We start from the raw sequence: 19709 nt of genomic DNA on the forward strand, positions 1-19709 counted from the left end.
CTACCAAATGTTCAAAGAAGATTTAACATCTATCCTTCTCAAACTCTTCCAAAAAATTAAAGAGGAGGGAATATTTCCAAACACATTTTATGAGGCCAGCATTACCCAGATATCAAAAACAGACAAGTACACCACAAAAAAGAAAATTACAGGCCAATATCCCCAATTAACACAGATATAAAAATCCTCAACAAAATATTAGCAAACAAAATTGAGCAATACATTAAAAGGATCATATGCCATGACAAAGTGGGATTTAGTTAAGGAATGCAAGGATGGTTCAACATTCACAAAGCAATCAACATGATATACCATATTAATAAAATGAAAGATAAAAATCATGATCATCTCAATAGATGCAGAAAAAATATTTGAAAAAACTCAACATCCATTTATGATAAAAATTCTCAACAAAGTAAGTAGAGAGGAAATGTATCTCAACAAATAAAAGCCATATATGACAAACTCACAGCTAATATACTCAGTGGTGAGAAGCTGAAAGTTTTTCCTTTAATATTGGGAACAAGACAAGGATGTCCACTCTCCTCACTTTTATTCAACATAGTATTGGAAATCCTAGCTAGAGCAATTAGGCAAGGAAAAGAAGTAAAAAACATATGAATTGGAAAAGAAGAAGTAAAATTGTCACTGTTTGCAGATCACATATTATATACAGAAAACTCTAAAGAGTCCACACACACACAAAAAACTATTGGAACTAATAAATGAATTCAGCAAAGTTGCAGGATACGAAATTAATATACAAAAATCTGTTGTGTTTTTATACATTAACAAACTATAAGAATGAGAAACAGAGAAAACAATCCCATTTACAATCATATCAAAAAGAATACCAAGCAATAGATTTAAACAAGGAGGTGAAAGACCTGTACACTGAAAACTATAACCTGTAGATAAAAGAAATTGAAGAAGACACTAATAAATGGAAAGATATTCCATGTTCATGGAATTAGAAGAATTAAAATTAATATTAAAATATTCATACTAGACAAAACAATCTATAGATTCATGCAGTCTCTATGAAAATTCCAAGGCATTTTTCACAGAACTAGAATAAATAATTCTAAAATTTATATGGAACCACAAAAGACCCCCAAATGACCAAAACAATCTTGTGAAAGAAAAACAAATCCAGCAGTATCATGCTCAAACTATACTACAAAGCTATAATAATCAAACAGCATGGTATTAGCATAAATATAAATACATAGGTCAAGGGAACAGAATAGAGAGCCCAGAAATAAATTCATGCATATATGATCAATTAATTTATGACAAAGTAGGTAAGAATATAGAATGGGGAAAGGACCATCTCTTCAATAACTGGTACTGGGAAAACTGGACAGCTACATGCAAAAATTAAAACAGACCACTATCTTACACCAAATACAAAAATAAACACAAAATGGATGAAAGACTTGAATGTAAGACCTGAAACTTAAAACTCCTGGAAGGAAATATAGGCAGTAAGATCTTTGACATTGGTCTTAGTGATATTTCTTTGGATCTGACTCCAAAGGCAAGGGAAACAGCAAGGAAAACAAAAGCAAAAGCAAACAAGTGGGACTACATCAAACTAAAAAGCTACTGTACAGCGAAGGAAACCACCAACAAAATAAAAAGTAATTTACTGAATGGAAGAAGATATTTGCAAATCATATACCTAATAGGGGTTAAAATCCAGAATACATAAAGAACTCATACAAGTCAATAACAAAAAAACAAAAAAATTTAAAAATAGAGGATCTGAATAGACATTTAAAAAAAAAAACCCATACAGATGGCCAATAAGTATATGAAAAAATGCTTAACATTACTAATCACCAGAGAAATGTAAATCAAAACCAGAATGAGATATCACTGCACACCTGTCATAATAACTATCATAAAAAAGACAAAAAACAACAAGTACTGGCAAGGATAGGGTAAAAAGGGAACTGTTGTGCAGTTGGTGGGAATGTAAATTGGTGTACCACTATGAAAAACAGTATGGAGATTCCTCTTAAAAATAGAACTACCATATGATCCAGTAATTCAACTACTGGGTATCTACCTGAAGAAAATGAAAATACAATTTGAAAAGATATATGCATGTTATGTTCATTGAAGCATTATTTGCAATAGCCAAGATATTGGAAAAACCTATGTGTTCATTGATGGATGACCAGATAAAGATGTGGTTACACATACACACACACACACACAGACATACACACACACACACACACATGAATATTACTCAGCCATAAAAAAGAATAAAAGCCTGCTATTTGTGACAATATGGATGGATCTTGAAGGTATTATACTAAGTGATATAAGTTAGTCAGAGACAAATACTGCATGCTTTCACTTACATGTGGAATCTAAAAAACAAAACAAAACAAAATTAAACCAAGACATAGATACAGAGAACAGATTGGTGGTTGCCAGAGGAGAGGAGGTTTGGGGGACTAAATGAGTAAAAGGGATCAAGAAGTACAAACTTCCAGTTATAAAATAAAAAATCATGGGGATGTAATGTACAGTTTGGGGAATACAGTCAATAATATTGTATTAACTTTGTATAGTGATGGACGGTAACTAGACTTACTGTGATGATCATTTTGCAATGCATACAAACATGGAATCACTATGTATTATTATTTTTTTCATTTTTAAAGATTTTATTTATTCATTTGACAGAGATAGGGACAGTGAGAGAGGGAACACAAGCAGGGGAAGTGGGAGAGAGAGAAACAGGCTTCCCACTGAGCGGGGAGCCCAATGAGGGGCTAGATCCCAGTGCTTCCTATTGTCTATGAATATTTAAAAACAAATCATGAAATAAAACTAATTAAAATAAATAACTTTAAAGCAAACTTACCTTGTTAATATATTCATATTAAGAGAAGTCTTCTCTTCCTAAGTATTTTAAAGGATGAAAGAAGGAACAGGAGACAGGATAAAGCACGAAGGTGGGGGACAGTGGGGATGTCAGGAAAGGATGGCAATCCATCAAAAACAGGACCAAGAAATAGCAAATAGAGGGCCCAAAGGGCCCAGCTTGCTTCTTGATCTTGGTACTACTTGGTGGCAACGCCTGCTTTGCAAATGCTCCCTCTGAGTGAAACATCTAATTCTGTTGTGGAATTTAGATGGCACATCTAAACACAATTCCTTTTCCCCTAATTTGCCTGAAGTAGACCTGTGACTCAATTTTAGCCAGTAGGACACAAGGAAAATCTATTAGAAGGCTCTGGGAAGGATTTTCTTCCTTGGTAAAAGGTTAAAGCCCCTTAAGGAGAAAGCTTTTTTGCCCCTGTTTTCATCTTACAAGGATGAAAGAGACATTTTTCAGACACACCCATGATGGCAGAGCTGGGGCCTACACCAACCTGAGTGACTGTACCAACCTGAACCACCTCCTCCTAGACTTGTTTTGAAAGATTAGTACCCTTTCTAATTTAAGTCATGGCGAGCAGGACAACTGTCGCTTATAACTAGTGCACCCTCATTGGCACAGAGGGGCATCAGCTCAAAGGTAGAAAATCTGAAAAAGCTTCTGGAAGACTGGTGTGGAAGTTGAAACCAAAGGATAAAGAGCAGTTGATCAGATGATGAAGTAGAGAAGGAGGAGGACAAGGAAGGACATTTTCCAGCAGAGGGGCTGGCTCACACAAAGTTACTGAGGAGAGAGAGCATGGTTCATTTGATAAAATGAAAGAAGTTGAGGGTAGAGATGTCAGCAGGAGATAGGTGGTGAAGGTCTGGTTACAGCATTTGGATTCTATTCTTGGGGCATTTGGAAGTCATTGAAGGGTTATAAGAGGAAGTGACATAATCAGGTTTGCATTTAAAAATATTACCCTGGTGAATGTACAGGAAGAAGGTAAGAGTGAATATAGGGAGTCCAATTGGAGGTTAGGCTCATAGCCTAACATTAGGAGATGATGCTGATTGGGGGTTGGTGTTGGAAGATGGGGAACAGTAGACAAACTTGAGAGATATTAAAGTAATAGGATAGTAAAACTTAGCATCTGATTGTGGGGTATGGTAAGAGAGAAATCAAAGATGGGTGTCCAGATTTTTTGGCTTGGGTGACTGGGCAGATGGTGGTTCACTGACAGGGAATATGGAAAGAAGAGCAAGTTTTGGGCAGTGAAATATGCTCAGTTTGGGACACACGGACTCTGGGATGGAACAAGGAAGTGAATGCACGAATCTGACAGGATTGAAACTTGGACACGACATGTAGATGGTCATTGCATGAGTCATCACATGTAAAGTCGTCAAAGTTACAAAAGCAGATGAGTTTGCCTAGGGAGAAGCTGAGAAGTGGAAGAAAGTAGTGGGTAAGAGTAGAAGGGAGCTTCAGGGCCAGACTGTTCAGTTGGAATCTGGGTTTCTTTCCTCACTAGGTATGTGACTTTGGGCACATCACTTAACCTTTCTGAGCTTCAGTATTATCTGTAAAAGGAGAATAATGAAAGTACCTACTTCATGGAATTATTGTGATGATTAAAGAAACTAATAATTACTAAAGCACTCTGAAAAGATCTCAGTCGTAGCCAATAGTAGGATTAATAGTGTTCAGGAGACGCTTATTGACCAGACACAGAAGGCACAGTGCCTAGGGCCCACAGGGTGTTTTAATTTATTTTAAAATCAGAAAATAAAGGATATTGAGGCTGAATAAAATGTTTTAATATAGGATTTTTTTTTTATATTAACACAGTTGTAAACTATCACTTTTAATGCTTTTTTATGGAGGAAGGGGCCTACAAAGACAAAAGTGGCTAATGTCATGGAAGTCAAAATGCAGACCTGGGAGTGTAGCAGTGGGACAGAACCCAAAAAATAATACTTTGGGGATTGCGAGAGGAAGAGGGGAGGCAGGAGGCAGAGGAGAGTCTATGGGGAAGTCTGAGAAGGCCTGGCTACCAAGGCCAGAGGAAAACTAGGAGGGAGCTGTGCTTTGGAAGCCAGGCACAGGGAGACGGCAAGAAGGACACGCTGTGTCAAACGCTGCCAAGGGGTCAGCTTGGAAGGGGACTAAAAAGTATCCAGGGGATTTAATGACAAGGATCATGGTGCTCTTGATGAGAGCAGTCTCAGTGGTGACGAAGTGCAGTTTCTGAGGAGCGGACTGAAGGTAAGGAATTGGAGGGGGCTGCTGCAGACCTCTCTTGGAAAGGTTGGCTCGGAAGAGGAGACTCTTCAGATGGGGGCACCAGCTAGCTTACCCTGTGTCCAGACAAGTCTGTCTGGTTCCCAGATATGGGCAGAATTGTTTCCAGTCATGATAAGGTGGGCTAGAGGCTCTTGGTACCTCAGAGCTTCAGAGGGACAAGTCCAGAGGAGGCAGCGCCTAGGCATCCACAGGCTAGCTGAGTGATGAAGACGAGAGCCCAGGCTGGAGGAGTTCACCCGGGGCCTCTGTCATACCCCTCCAGTCCTTCCAACTCCAGTTCTGAATGTGTCTTCCAACTCTAAATGTGTGTGACTCCTAAAGAAATCCAGCCAGTTGGATTATTTGTTCCATTTGGTTTCAATGGGCTGCCCACAACCTTTGTTCTATTTTTAAAGTGAAAAGAAATGAATATACCATGGATCACAGGCGACCCCTGCACAGTCCTGGGACCCATTGGGAGACGCTGTTGGACAGAGGTGGCTCTCTGGCCCATCTCCCAGAGAGGAAGTTCCTTTAGCACAATACAGCACTGGCCAATTACGTACTTGAGAGTGTTTATCCAGTGTGGCTTGCTGTCTGGAGGGATCCTCCATGATCATATGATTGCTGCTCAGAAGTACATCTTCCAAAAGCAGCTGCATGCCCACCAGCTCTCCATGGGCCGCCTTAAGGTCGGGGTCGCTCAGCCTACAGAGGCACAGCTAAAAACAAAAAAAGAACAAAACAAAACACCCATTTTGAAGATCTCTAGGTATCCTTTATAAATGATTTTGGGGAGAAAACTAGGAATAATTATGTGTATAAGCCCTGCCCTCTTGACTATTAGAAAATCAATAAAAATCAGAGTAACATTTCTAGCTCAAAGTCCTTATTTTTTTTTTTTAAAGATTTTTATTTATTTATTTGACAGAGAGAGACACAGCGAGAGAGGGAACACAAGCAGGGGGAGAAGGAGAGGGAGAAGCAGGCTTCCCGCTGAGCAGGGAGCCCGATGCGGGGCTCGATCCCAGGACCCTGGGATCATGACCTGAGCCGAAGGCAGATGCTTAACGACTGAGCCACCCAGGCGCCCCTAGCTCAAAGTCCTTCTTGAACATATCAGACATTTGGCTTTGTGTGGAAGTCCAAATTTCCCAGCACTTTACAGTGGTATCTGTACATGGTGAATGTATAGTATGGTATCAATTTTCCTTTAAAAGTACAGATATAAACACATGTATGCATAAGGAAAATACTGGAAAAAATAAACCGAAATGTGAACTGTGATTGTTTCCTAGTGGGGGACTATAATTGATTTTCTTAACCATTCTTACTACTTTACTTTAAAAAATCCAAACAATTTTAATTTTGAGCAGAAACAAAAGCAAACAGTATCGTTCCCATCACCCAGCCCTAAGAACAAACAACCTATGGCCAGTCCTGCCCCTATCCCTGTCACTCCCCACTTCCATATTATTTTGAAGCAAATTTACAATTGATTTTCATGTTTTTCTTAATATTTTTTATATTTTCTATTTTTAAAAATGAGAACACAATGATATTTGCTTAGGTAATCAGGGGGAAACACATAATTGAAAGAAATTCTCCTTATGGATCCTGCTTAAAGAGTTCTCTTCCTGCCACTGTTCACAGGCAGGCCAGGATCCTGGTCCCACAACCCTGAACTTCCAGCCTAGGTGTTTCTCTAAGAGGCCCAGAGAGTGATTGGAGATGGATGGCCACTCTCCCAGATCATTACTGGCCATGGGAATTGCAGCTGAGTCTACAACCGAGGCCCATACCACTGAGAACATAATTCTCTTCTGTCAGAAGAAAACCTGACTCACCTTGTATCATTGGGTTTATGGCTTCATAATCCCATAAACACCTCTGCTTATCTCATAAATTATTCACCACTGACCTATGGACCCAATGACACCTACTTTGCAGTCTGCCTTCAGTTCTCTCTGTGACAAGTGGGAAGACCTATCCTACCTGCATATTATATTCTAGGGTGTCTGGGCTGCTACTCATAACTGGAAACAGTCCTCCATCTTCCAGAAATGCTCTCCAAGGGAATAGCACAGATGCCTAAAAGAACCAAATAAGAAACACGATAATGCTGTACTGTGTCCATAAATAATAAACATCTTATATGAACAGAATTTCTGTGTCTGTACTCAAAACACCATGGGATGATTTATTTACTATGTAGAAATAGTTCTTAATAGAAAGTCCCTGATAAGAGGAGAGAGTAATATTTTTTTTTCTTTTCCTCCAGCATCTGGCCAAACATAGAAGGGTACTTAAGACTTCAGTGTAACTAGTCAGCACCAGTGTTTGGAAGTTCCAGAATACTATAATAACAATGGGACACATTTACATCAACAAATGTAAATTTACTCAAATGTTCTCAGTATTAGGAACCTTAAAATGTTTTCCTTCATCACCATTGTGTTCCAGTTCTCAAAGCCAATGTTACAACATTAACATGTGGGCCTCTGTCTTCTCCATATCACTATCCAACAGCCAAGGCATTCCCCACTACTTGTGGCACCACATGCAGCCCTGGACATAGTGGGCCTGTCCATCTGACCCTATTCTATACTTGCAGACTTGGTACTGGCTTCAGACAATTCGGAGTTGTTTCAGGTAGCAGGAAGCCAGGACACTTGCATCTACCTAATCCCAGGCAACATCCAAAGGCAGTAGGAACAGGCTCAATGGTCATGGTCAATCCTGTCTTCTGGGTCTAAATGAGACTCAAGGCTTGGGCTAAGAGTAATTGTCTTGTTGCTAGGGAATGTAAAAGTGTGGGACTTACATGGGGTTGATGTTGGCATTACTTGGCTTAGCTTTGTAACATATAAACATTAAGTTGGAACTTTTGGAGTCAGAAGACCTGGGTTTGTGAGGTGGTTTTAAATATATGTCCACAACTTCTTTGATACTCTTCCCAGGAAGAGGTGGAGTTTAAGTCTTCTCCCCTTGAGTGTGGGCTAAAACTAGTAACTCACTTCTAGTGAATAAAATATGGCAAAAATGATGGGATGTCACTTCTGAAATGAGGTAATACAAAGACTATGACTTCCACCTTGGGATCTGTCTCCTGTTCTCTCTTGAATTGTTTGCTCTGGAGGAATCCATCTGTTTTGTTGTGAGGAAGGCCTGCAGAGAAGCCCATGTGAATGAGCTTGGAAGTGGCCCTTCTGAGGCCTACCAACAGCCCTGTGAGTGGGCTTGGAAGCACATTCTCCCCCAGCAGACCGGACTACAGCCTGGGCCAATACCTTGATCGGTAAGAGATCTACACGACTAGCCAGAACTACACAATGAACTGTTCCCAGATTCCTGAGCCTCAGAAATGATATAAGATGATGAATATTTATTGTTTTAATCTGCTAAATTTTGGGGTAATTTGTTAGCAATACAGTTGGTGACCTAGTACTGCCATGACTGCCTAGCAGTCTGATCTCTGGTCTGCCAGAACCTTAACCTTTTAGTTGTAGAAAGTGGTTAAGATTGTTGGTGCCTAGGAGCAATAGAAGTTGCCAGGATTACATTTGATAACACCTCTTCAAAGGGCTCTTCAAAACTTAGCTGCTGACCTAATTTATGTATTGTGATTGCTGTCATTATTATTTATTAAATAGAAAAGATCAACTGATGGTTTTGCTACCAGCTGTGAGCAGATAAGCTATTGCCCCAATTTGCCTGTCAAAGACCCTGACTGGGAATAACAGTAGGCCCAGGCTGCTCTACTGTGTCAATGAAGGGGAGCCAAGCAAGGCTAAAGAGCTCTAGAGCAGGGAGAGCCCCTCCAAAATTTAAACCACATGGAAACAGAGTGCCAAAATCCCTGATATATAACACACTGTTTATAGGTATAAAAATACCTCTCAACGTACCTGTAGGCTCCGTGGATCCAGTGGCTGGGGCAGGCTGAGCTGTGAAGCAAAAATGCTCTTCCCAAGAGAGTTGCTTAGTGGTGGCAATCCATGGTACATGCCGTCTGTGACAGACTGGTAAGCAGGAGCGTTTCCAGCTGCCAAAAATGTTCTTCTACCCAAGCATGGAGGGCATCTCATTAAAAGCAGTTATTAAAGCTTCTCAAGCTCAAAACTTTCTTCAACATTACTGCCGCAGGATAACATTTTGAGACATACACAAGTTTCTTCCTCAACGACCTCAACCCTCACCCCTCTTTCTTTACACACTGCCCTTCACTCGCAATTCACCAACCCTCAAGGGAAAGGTGGATATAGTCTAGACTAGCATTGTCCAATAGAACTTTATGCAATGTGGAAATGTTCTAAGTTTGACTGTCCAGTATGATAACCACTAGCTACACGTGGCTGCTGAGCACTTGAAATGTGGCTACTGTGACTGAGGAATTGGATTTTAAATTTTATGTCACCTAAATCAATATTAATTTAAACTTTTAAATTAAATAGCCACAGGTGACTACTGTTTTGGACAGTTCAGCTGTAGCTCTAGAACAAAGACATGGATTGTTTGTTGAATTGACTATTTTAAGACCAATAGCAGAGACGATTCTTGATATATAAAACCAAATTTTAAATTAAATAATAAAATCTTGGTGTTTGAGAGAGGAAGCTTTTTGTTTTGCTTTGAACAAAACATGGCTTTGCATATCAAGAACCAAAAATCCTGAAGACTAGCGCATGAAATTTATACCATAAGTCATAGAGAAGGAAGTATGCATGATGAATTACAATGACTTTTTTTGCCCAAAAGGAAATAAGAGTTTAGTAAGCGAGGAAAGACTCTTTCTAGAACTTAGGTCTAGTGGATACCTAAAAAAAGATGCTGACACAGGATACACTGAGGAGAGGGTATCCTGAAACAGAGGGGAACTTTTGCCTGGATTTTCCATGGGCTTGGCCCAAGTCTTACATAAAGCAGACATCAGAAAGAAGGTGATTAACCATGACTGACGGAGGTACTAGCACTGAGGGAAATGATGCAGCCTCCCAGAGATGAGCAGACAATCAGAGTGTTGGGGAAAGACCTAGGGAGAGCCTGAGCCTGAGCCCTCACAAGAGAGTGTCTATGTGTGGTGCTGAGCATCAGGCCAGAAGAGATCTGGGGTTGGACTAGATAACCCACGATGGGTAGGTGAAGTAGCCGCTCCTCCTCAACTGCTATGATGATTTATAAGCACCCCCAGGCACTTATATCATCTGTCTGAGAGCAATGAAGGAGGAGAAAGGTGTGGTGTAAGGCCTAAAATTAAGGTCCAATATCATGTGCTGCCTTTGCACCTGGTAAAATCAGAGGGCCTTGAATGGCTTAATTATAAGTTCACCTCTCCACTCTGCTCCCACAGATAAGGTCTCCTAGTCCAATAACCTTCCTTATCTAAGGGACCCGAGTGCATTTCCTGCTTATCCCTGAGTAGTGGTTTCAGTTCCCTGCCAGACCACAAAAGTATTCAAATGAACCAATCACATTCTCCTGCAGAAATGAGGGGACATCACACCCTCCTGATACTACAAAGCCTGTCTCCCACAGTTGTTGTTGTTCCTGGTTGTTCAGTCTGTTCCCAAGGGCAACTCCTCTGTGGCTCTGCATTGCATGCAGTGTCCTCTTCCCTGGGCTGTGAGTATATATAACTAGTAAATTGCCCTTGATCTCACCTGTCCAGTGTTCAGTGTCATGTGTTTGGCCATCTCCGTAACCTCAGGGCAGAACCCCTCCCTTACCAACAGGGTGAATAGGAGGCAATTAAAACAAAGGGAAATGGGGATTAATTAATCTTGAATTAATTAATTTTAAATCTCAAACTGACCACTTTTAAGCTCCACATGTGGCTGAATGACATGGAATTAGAAAGTTTAATCTTTTAGCCATCAGCAAAAGGGGCTTGTGAACTTTACTTCAAGGACAGATAAAGGGAGCTCTATATTTTTACATCAAACCATTGTACTAATACAAAAATCATACCACCTTTTCACATTTTAATGAGAATTTAAAAAAAGATAGTTGAATATTATTTTATACTGAGAGACTCAATAAAATAATTGATTTATCCGGATAGTTCAAGGATGAGCCTGGAGTTGCTCAATGAGAACATTTTCTCCTGTTCTTCATATCTTTCACATGTTTTCTAATGATTCACCTACTATGTACAAAGCAAAGTGCAAGAACTGTCCAAGATACAAAAATGGGTTTGACCTTCTAGCCTACTTGGAGCCCAGTGAGGCAGAGTTCATTATCCAGCTGCTTCTCAGCATCCTCTAAATTCCCATGGTACTTTCTACACCCATACCTTTGTATAGATTGTATGGATCTCCTCAAAACAATGGTACCAAAAAGCAGCATATTCTAGTAGAAACATTTATTTTCAGCCCAAATCAAGAGCACAGAAGCCCAGTATCCCATACAACTTCTGCCTGGTTGGCTCCTTTCATATCGTTCCTGCTCTCCTCTCCCACCAGTCCATAGAATGATTTCTCTTTCTCTTGGCCTCTGGGTCCAGCTTTGTTCACATCTTACTTGTTCAATCCTTGAATATAGTGCTTACATTTTAAAATTTGTTTTCTGTTTATTATGGATGTTTTGACATCTTTAAAGACCTTTCTGGTTAAGAAAGAGACTGCCCCTCCTTGGGCTAGCCAGTTCTTAGAGATGGCAAAGGACTCAGCAGGGAGCATGGTTTTGATACGCAAACCAACCAATCCAAAGCCATACCATTTCTATCTGACCCTTGCACATAGGGAAGCAATAGTCCTCTGCTTTATTCATCCCAGGGCTAGTCAACAGAAAACTAGAGATGACCTCTGCCACCCAGAGTCCACTGGAATTATTCAACCCAGCAGATCTTAAACTGTTCACCCTGCCCTGCCTTGCCTTTCCAGGGTATGGCCTGAGCACTCTCCTTGTGGTTTTCCCATGTGGCTGTGTGTGTCATGGCATACATCCTGTTTCTAGCACCTGTGAATATAATAAACTTTGTTTTTCCTGGGTCTTTTCTGTTCTCTTCTTGTGGCTATACCTGACTGACAATCACATAAAAGAACACAGAACACTGACGTGCTCTCTTATCCTGGCACGTCTGTGCAGAACTTTGTAACTACCAAGTGCCACAAACGAACACAATGTCTGGCAGTTTTAGAGCCCAGACACAGCTTGGTGTGCATATTAGGTCTATTAATTTATGGATGCTTGGAGACTATTCAAAAATATATTCAAAAATATAATACATTCAGATGTGAATACGGCTGCTAGTCCAAGCTACAGAATCATAGACTATGATATACTCTCTAGAGAGACCAGAGTCAAACTACAGGCAGGACTACTGACCAAATCACTGGCTATTCTTTTCCCCACTTTTGTCCTTCCTCAGTCTGGATCACTGTCCTTTGTAGGACCCATCCTGCTCCTATCAATAGAATGTTTCTAATGCTATGTGAATAAAGGGGTCTCAAGATGATACCCAATATATTTTAGCATAGATCTTCTTTTATTTCCCGCCTCTCCATGGACCCCATATTTTGAAAGATTTTTCTACCAAACAGCCATTAAGCATTTTCCCAACTTTAACTCAACACCGCATCAGCCTCCAGCCCCAGCTCTGAGCTGCAGGAAGAAATGAAGAAACATGATATAAAGGAAGGAATAGGGCTCTGGAGTCGGACAAACTGCACGGATGCAAGCTCTGCTACAACAGGCTGTGTGACCTGGCCCAAGTTATGCAACTTTTCTAGTCTTTATTTCCTCATCTGTAAAAAAGGGGAAAACGATTTCTATCCCATGGAGTTGCACGTGGTGGGAATTCAACCAAAGCAAATGTCTTCTTTCCCTTATCGCAGTTCTTAGAATTCCAGTTAAAAAAAGAAAGAAACTTGACATTTTGTTTACCTGCAGAGCTTTTGGGCAAATGTGTCTTTTTCACCATGCCTTTTGAAATACTGAAAACAGGTTATGGGGTCCTGTTGCAACTCACTGAGACCCTCATTTGGTAAGCCTGGGCCTGTGTCTTCTGAGAGGGTATGTCTGATCAGCACAGCTTGCTGGCAGCACTCAAGAAACAAGGAAGCCCACTGAAATGAAAGGCCGGCTTGTTGCTTGGGTCAGGTTGCACCTGCCAACCTAATAAAATATCAGAATAGATACACGGAATTCTCCAAACTGTTCTGCCACCCTCCAGCTGCCTTATTGTCAATAAGCAGGCAAAGGTTTCCTAACACACCAGGCATCCTGTGTGCAAGAGATCTACCTGTGGCATGATCCCAGGCAAGCTGGTTCAAATCACAGGGAGCAGGAAATTCATAAGGCACATGCTAGAGTTTTTCCTGGATGTAAGGATATAAAAAAGAAAGCAAAAGACAAAACAACAACAAAAGCACCTGCAAAGTAGCCCAGAGGAGGCCAGGCAGAGAGTGTGGCTCTTCATTTCTCAAGACGCTGGGGACCAGGACCATGGTCATAAGCCAGCCCTGGCTCACAGGAGGCCTTCTCTGTATCTCAGAAGTCCCCAGATCGCTGAAGCACACTTTAATATCTCTGTGTTTAGAGACACTTAAGCTAGATGAGTATAAAAATAAATTTAAAAATGAAGGGAAAACCCACAAAACTTTAAGGACTGAGAAGTTGGTGTGGCTTTCTTTAGAGATCCCTTTCTGTACTCCCAGTTCCAGCTTGCTGCAAAAGTTACTGGTATCTTCAGGGTATCTCCTCAAGTTTCTTCTTTTTTGCCCTAATCACTCCAAACATCAGCAATACATTCAGATTAATGGCACCTTCCATGCCACATGTTTTATTCTGTTCTACAGAGTTCCTATAAAGGGACTTTTTGTTTTATTTTGCTTTGTTTTGCCTCCTTCCATTCCTCAATTACAAAGGAATCCAATCCTTTAAATCTGGGGTTGGCAAACTTTTTCTTAAAGGGTCAGATAGTAAATATTTTCAGCTTTGTGGATCATATGGTCTCTGTTGCAACTACTCAACTGTGTGTGAAAGCAGTCCAAGATAATCTATAAATGAATGGGCATGACTGTGTTTCAAAAAACTTCATTTATGGACACTGAGATATGAATTCCATATAACTTTCATATGCCACAAAATAGTAGTCTTTTCTTGAAATTTTTTCCCCAACCATTTAAAGCTATAAAAGCTATCCTTAGGCCAGAGGCCACACAAAAATCAGGCAGGGGCCTACGATAGAAGTTTGCCAAACAGATAAGATCGATTAGACCTGCTGTACCACCCAAGCATTTTCTTTCAACACAATGATTACTTCACCTAAAATTAAAGATAAGCTCACTTCTCAGGCATTTCTTGCATCAGCTAGTAAATAACTCCTGCAGGTTGGTGGACATGCCCAGAAGTGACAGGCCCTGGGCAATGTGGTTCCAATGGTCTTGGAGGACAATACCACTTTCCACCAGGAGCTTGGTAGAGGGCAGGTTGACAGGGACAGAATGAAACTTTTGTGCTTAGAAATGTGCATCTAACAAAGGTAGTGATCCGAAGGGGCACCCGCACCCCAATGTTTATAGCAGCAATGTCCACAGTAGTCAAACTATGGAAAGGGCTCAGATGTCCATCAACAGATGAATGGATAAAGAAGATGTGGCATATATATATATATACAATGGAATATTATGTAGCCATCAAAACAATGAAATCTTGCCATTTGCAACAACGTGGATGGAACTAGAGGGTATTATGCTAAGTGAAATAAATCAGAGAAAGATAATTATCATATGATCTCACTCATATGTGGAATTTAAGAAACAAGGCATAGGATCATAGGGGAAGAGAGAAAAAAATGAAACAAGATGAAACCAGAGAGGAAGACAAACCATAAGAGACTCTTATTCTCAGGAAACAAACTGAGGGTTGCCGGAGGGAAGTGGGTGGGGGGAATGGAGTAACTGGGTGATGGGCATTAAGGAGGGCACATGATTTAATGAGCACTGGGTATTATATAAGACTGATGAATCACAGACCTGTACCACTGAAACAAATAATACATTATATGTTAATTAATTGAATTTAAATTAAATAAATAAATAAATAAAATAAATAAGAAACGTGCATCTATCCTGCTACCAGATCTGATCTATGCCACATATTAGCAGGAGCCAGATATTAGGTGATCACAGGGCCACTGTCTTGATGTCCTTGAGCTACCTCCTTCCTCACTTCCCTGCAGTAAATAGAAGCATGCTACTCTCATTCCAGGTGAAAGTTCAGTTCTTCCTTTTCAAATTCTGGAGAAGCCTTCAGTTAACATAAGCAAAAAGTTCCCTGGGGTCAACAGTCAGATCTGCTCAGAGTTGGTGAACTTTGGGGAAGTGTGAGGGAACTCCGCCATGCTTCCTGTCTCTTGATTATCTGAGGACTTTTCCTTGTTTGCAGGTTTAGCAATACAATCAGCAACTAGAATCATCAAGTGGGATGACATCTATCTTTTCATTTCTCTTTTTCTCCTGTTTCCTGCTTTCTCTCCAGAGTCTATTTTTCTCTCCACACTGCTGTCTGGCATCCATCCTAGTTCTCAGGCTTGGGAGTCAAATGCATGTAGGTTCTAGTTCTAGTCTGTCACTTACTAACCGTGTGACTCCAAACACATACACACTCTAAAGAGCCCCGAATGAAAAGGCTAGAGGAAATGTGATAAATGAGGGACTCATGGAGATCTACCATCCTGAGCAGTTCCCTCTAAAGTCTTTTGAAAGATATACTGAATCTACTGAAACCAGACATAGGACACAGTGCCCTCCGTTCCTGCAGACTGAGTGCGCCCAGACAAAGAAAGCCCCTCAAAGCAATTCCTAGAGGAAGCAGACTAGTTCCCCTGGGAGAACAGTAGCAAGTGGAACCCTGCATAGCTGGAATCTGAAAAGCACTTCCAGGGTATAGTTCTATTTCTTCATCCTATGTAAATTCTTCACAAATTCTGACTTGGGGTTTCAGAGTCAGAGGGCTAATGAATGGCCCTCCTGACAATTAGGGTTTTATATCCTACCCACTTGACTAAAGCTATAGCTCAGAAAGCTGTCAATAAAAAGAAACTGAATTAGTCTATTTTTGTTGTTGTTGTTGTTGTTCTGCTGAATTAATTTGAATCCAGAGACCCCAGATACTCAGAGTAAAGAAAATGCAGAATAGAAAGAGAAAATAGAGTTCAGTTCAATCCCTACATTTCCATTCTCTATGGATGCCCATGCTAATAATGGTGGAATGCAATTACAATCCACAGGTAAGAGCGTAGCCTCCTGAGGTCCCCCTGATTGGCTAAATGCTTACACTGGGAATTAATCAAAGGAAGTTAATTGATTTTGACAATTTAAGAATAAGCAGAGATGCTCAGGCCTGACCTCTTCCCTTCCCATAAAAAACTTATTATTTATCCTAGAAACAGTATGACTCTCAATCCAAACTAATTTTCTCATCAGTCATGACTAATTAACTAAAGAGACTTTGTTTTTTGTATGCAGAGTACTTAATAGCTACAATTTATTTATTTGAATTTATAAATTTAACTCAGGTAGTCAATTCCAGGGGCTTCACAAGTGCAGTGAAAATTCTGTTCTTTTGAAAGGTAATTAAGGGCTAAAAAGAATAAACAAAACTCTTAGAATCATCTTCAGAAGTATAAAAAATATTATTCCCAATTAAACAACCTGAACAGTAAAAGCAGCCATTGTTATGCAAACTAACTATATTTAAATCACATTTAATAAAATCAAGACTATCATAATCCGAAAAGAACACATTCTACATGGACAGGCTTTGCAGCAAGACACATTTGGTAGTCACAGTGTTCTGGATCAGGTTGTGCCCGTGACTATTTTAAGCTCGTTATTCAGTCTTGCCAAGAGTGACCTCCCTCGATGGTCGAAGCACATGCCCTACACAAGTAACTGGACGGGATTCACGCTCCAGCCCTTACCGGATGACGTGCCTCACTGCAGCATCAAACTGCAAAAATACAACCTCCCTTCGAAGGAGGAGTGCCTGGGACACCTGGGTAGGGTCTTGGGGGTTCTGGAGGCTGTCAATCATTTTCTGCAGCTCTTGAAGCTCAGACCCTGGAAGACGGATGACGTTTCAGTCAGATAGTGTAACGTACAGCCTATGACAGCTAACCTAATGAGCCAGCATTTCACCTCTGAAGCTAACTTTTTACCTAAATGTACTTCTTTTTGTTTGTGAGCATACTAATTATATATTTTGCAAGACCAGCAAAGTCTTACGTTCTAGAGCCCAAGGTCTGATTTATCTTTCCTTCCTTCCTTCCTTCCTCCCTCAATAAGATAAAAATTTGCTTTGCTTTTCAGCAGAATAAGAACATATTGTTGAATGAAAGTTTTAAATTTTACAAGGCTACAGCCTCTAGATTGAAAAAAAAAGAATCACAAGGAATGGGAATATATAAGTCTCAGTAGATCTGTTAGGGGCTTAAAGTTATTATAGATTATAAACCAGCATTCATTTCTCATAGCCATGCCATGCAAATCAACCCCTCTGTCACTGGCTCATCCTGTCACTGGCTCATGGATTAAAGAAGACTCAAGACCATCCGAGGCAGGATGCCTGGGTGGCTCAGTCATTAAGCGTCTGCCTTCAGCTCAGGTCATGATCCCAGGGTCCTAGGATTGAGCCCCACATCGGGCTCCCTGCTCAGTGGGAAGCCTGCTTCTCCCTCTCCCACTCCCCCTGCTTGTGTTCCCTCTCTCTCTGTGTCTCTATCTGTCGAATAAATAAATAAAATCTTTAAAAAAAAAAAAAAAGACCATCCAAGGCAAGCAAGAAATATGCACTCACTCCTGCATGCGTGCACACACACACACCCTCTTCTAGGAGCTTCTCATCATTTTAGGATTAGGTGTGAGAGATCCTAAACTGACTTATTTCTTGGACCCTTACTGCAAAGGTGGGCTGGATATAAACAGACTTATATGTGTTTTGAAAGGAAATTTAATTTAGGGGCCTTTTATGGCACTCAATGCCGGGTTGAGGAAACTGACCTGGGTCTAGATGGCTGGGGTAGCATCTCTATTATTGGCCCAGGAGAGGAGCTAGTCAGAATGGGAGAGCACAGCAAGAAAATGATGAGTTCTTAGGGAGAGTGGGGAAGTGGGTGGGCCCACACTTCCAGGGCTATTAGAATGATCTGAAATGCTCCTCAACTCCCAGTGAGGACAGTGATGGCTTTCTATGTGAGAGAACATCCCTGCTATGGGAAGAGGACTGTGGAAACTGGTCACTGTGGTCACTGTGCCTGCCATGTAGCCTGAGGCAGAAGAGAGACGGGATAGCTGTGAGGCATTTCCAGAGTTACTCTTTCCATAGCTTGTCCAGACTTGAGCAGCCTTCTATCCTATCTGGTCTGGTATTGGATATCTTCCCACAAGCATGGGAGGCAGAGGAATTGAGGGAATGGGGAAGCTGCCCATGAGAGCCTGACTAGAGCAGAACCAGGACTGAGAAGAGTTGCTAATACTTGCAACATATGCTTTTGGTTTTAGGAAAAGATGAGCAGTCTAGGTTTCATACCCATCTGATGCTTTACGTACAAGAGAAAAATGTTTTTTAGGTACTTGTCCAACCCCTGAAAAATTGGATCCAATCATTAAAATTTTTATGACTTCTCTATAAATCTGATGGTCATGTTGGACTGAAAAGAAACTTCCACGAGAAGAGGAGTCATGTTAGAGTGAATTATACAAGAATTTTAGCGGTGGATGGGAGGGGTTCGTCAGTGAGCCTTATTTGTTCAAGGCCTAGCATGATGGTCTGTAAGCAAGACATTCTGTCAGGCTAAGTAGCAACCGGGGGAAGGTTTAGAGTCCTCTGCAATGACAATGAAAAAAGAATATAAAGGTGCACACACCCTATGATGAAAGCTCTGTTAAATGTAAAGTGTGTTTGGACAAGGGCTAGAAGGTAGTAAAGACAAACAAGAATCTCTCTCTTGTTACAGTGGTTGGTTACAGATACTTTTTCTCTTTTCATTTACGTGCAGGCTATATGTGCATCTTTATACCATCACTGCCCAGCAAAGTTGTTCTGTGCTGATAGGTAGCAGCAGCTTTATCACCAAAACACAGATGTGGAGGTGGGCACTCCCCTTTCTTTGTGGTTTACAGATTTTAGGATTCTCATTTAGGCTTCCCTTTCTTAGTGGCATCAAGCTGCTGCTGGGTGGGAGGGAAGGTGGCAGGCAGGGCAGTCAGCTTTTCTGTGAGGATGGGGCAGATGGTTGCCATGTAGTTGTGGTAGGGGGGGTGGAGTAGACCCTCGGCCAGAAAAACATCAGGAAACAAATGAGCCTTTCCCCAAGAGGGTCCCATTTGGGAAATTAGAGAGAGAGAGAGAGAGAGAGGAATCACAAAGGCCCTGTCTCCACGTGAATACTCAAGAGCCGGTACATTTTGTGCTTAGTTTGTCTCAAGAGTTCCTGAAACCCTAAGTTTAGTGGATAGTATTTGGGCTTTAATTGGCCTCCTAAACCTTTACAAGGAAATCACAGTGTAAACTCCCACATGCTGATTACATCCTC

At 40.9% G+C, this 19709-nt stretch overlaps 1 protein-coding gene across 1 annotated transcript in view; it reads right to left on the reverse strand.

Moving 5' to 3' along the window:
* LOC116634600 (coiled-coil domain-containing protein 162-like) overlaps positions 1 to 17332 on the reverse strand; it is a 56770-nt gene extending 39438 nt beyond the window's left edge. The window contains exons 1-4 of the mRNA XM_032408096.1: positions 17097 to 17332; positions 9079 to 9229; positions 7166 to 7261; positions 5737 to 5892 (exon numbers count right to left, since the gene is read on the reverse strand). Coding sequence (XP_032263987.1) covers positions 5737 to 5892; positions 7166 to 7261; positions 9079 to 9229; positions 17097 to 17209 — 516 coding nt within the window. The 5' untranslated portion in view covers positions 17210 to 17332. The remainder of the gene's footprint in view (positions 1 to 5736; positions 5893 to 7165; positions 7262 to 9078; positions 9230 to 17096) is intronic.
* Between the last annotated feature and the right edge of the window lie 2377 nt (positions 17333 to 19709).

The sequence above is a fragment of the Phoca vitulina genome, unplaced genomic scaffold, assembly GCF_004348235.1.
Source record: "Phoca vitulina isolate PV1807 unplaced genomic scaffold, GSC_HSeal_1.0 scaffold9, whole genome shotgun sequence".
NCBI classification, from domain to species: Eukaryota; Metazoa; Chordata; class Mammalia; order Carnivora; family Phocidae; genus Phoca; species Phoca vitulina.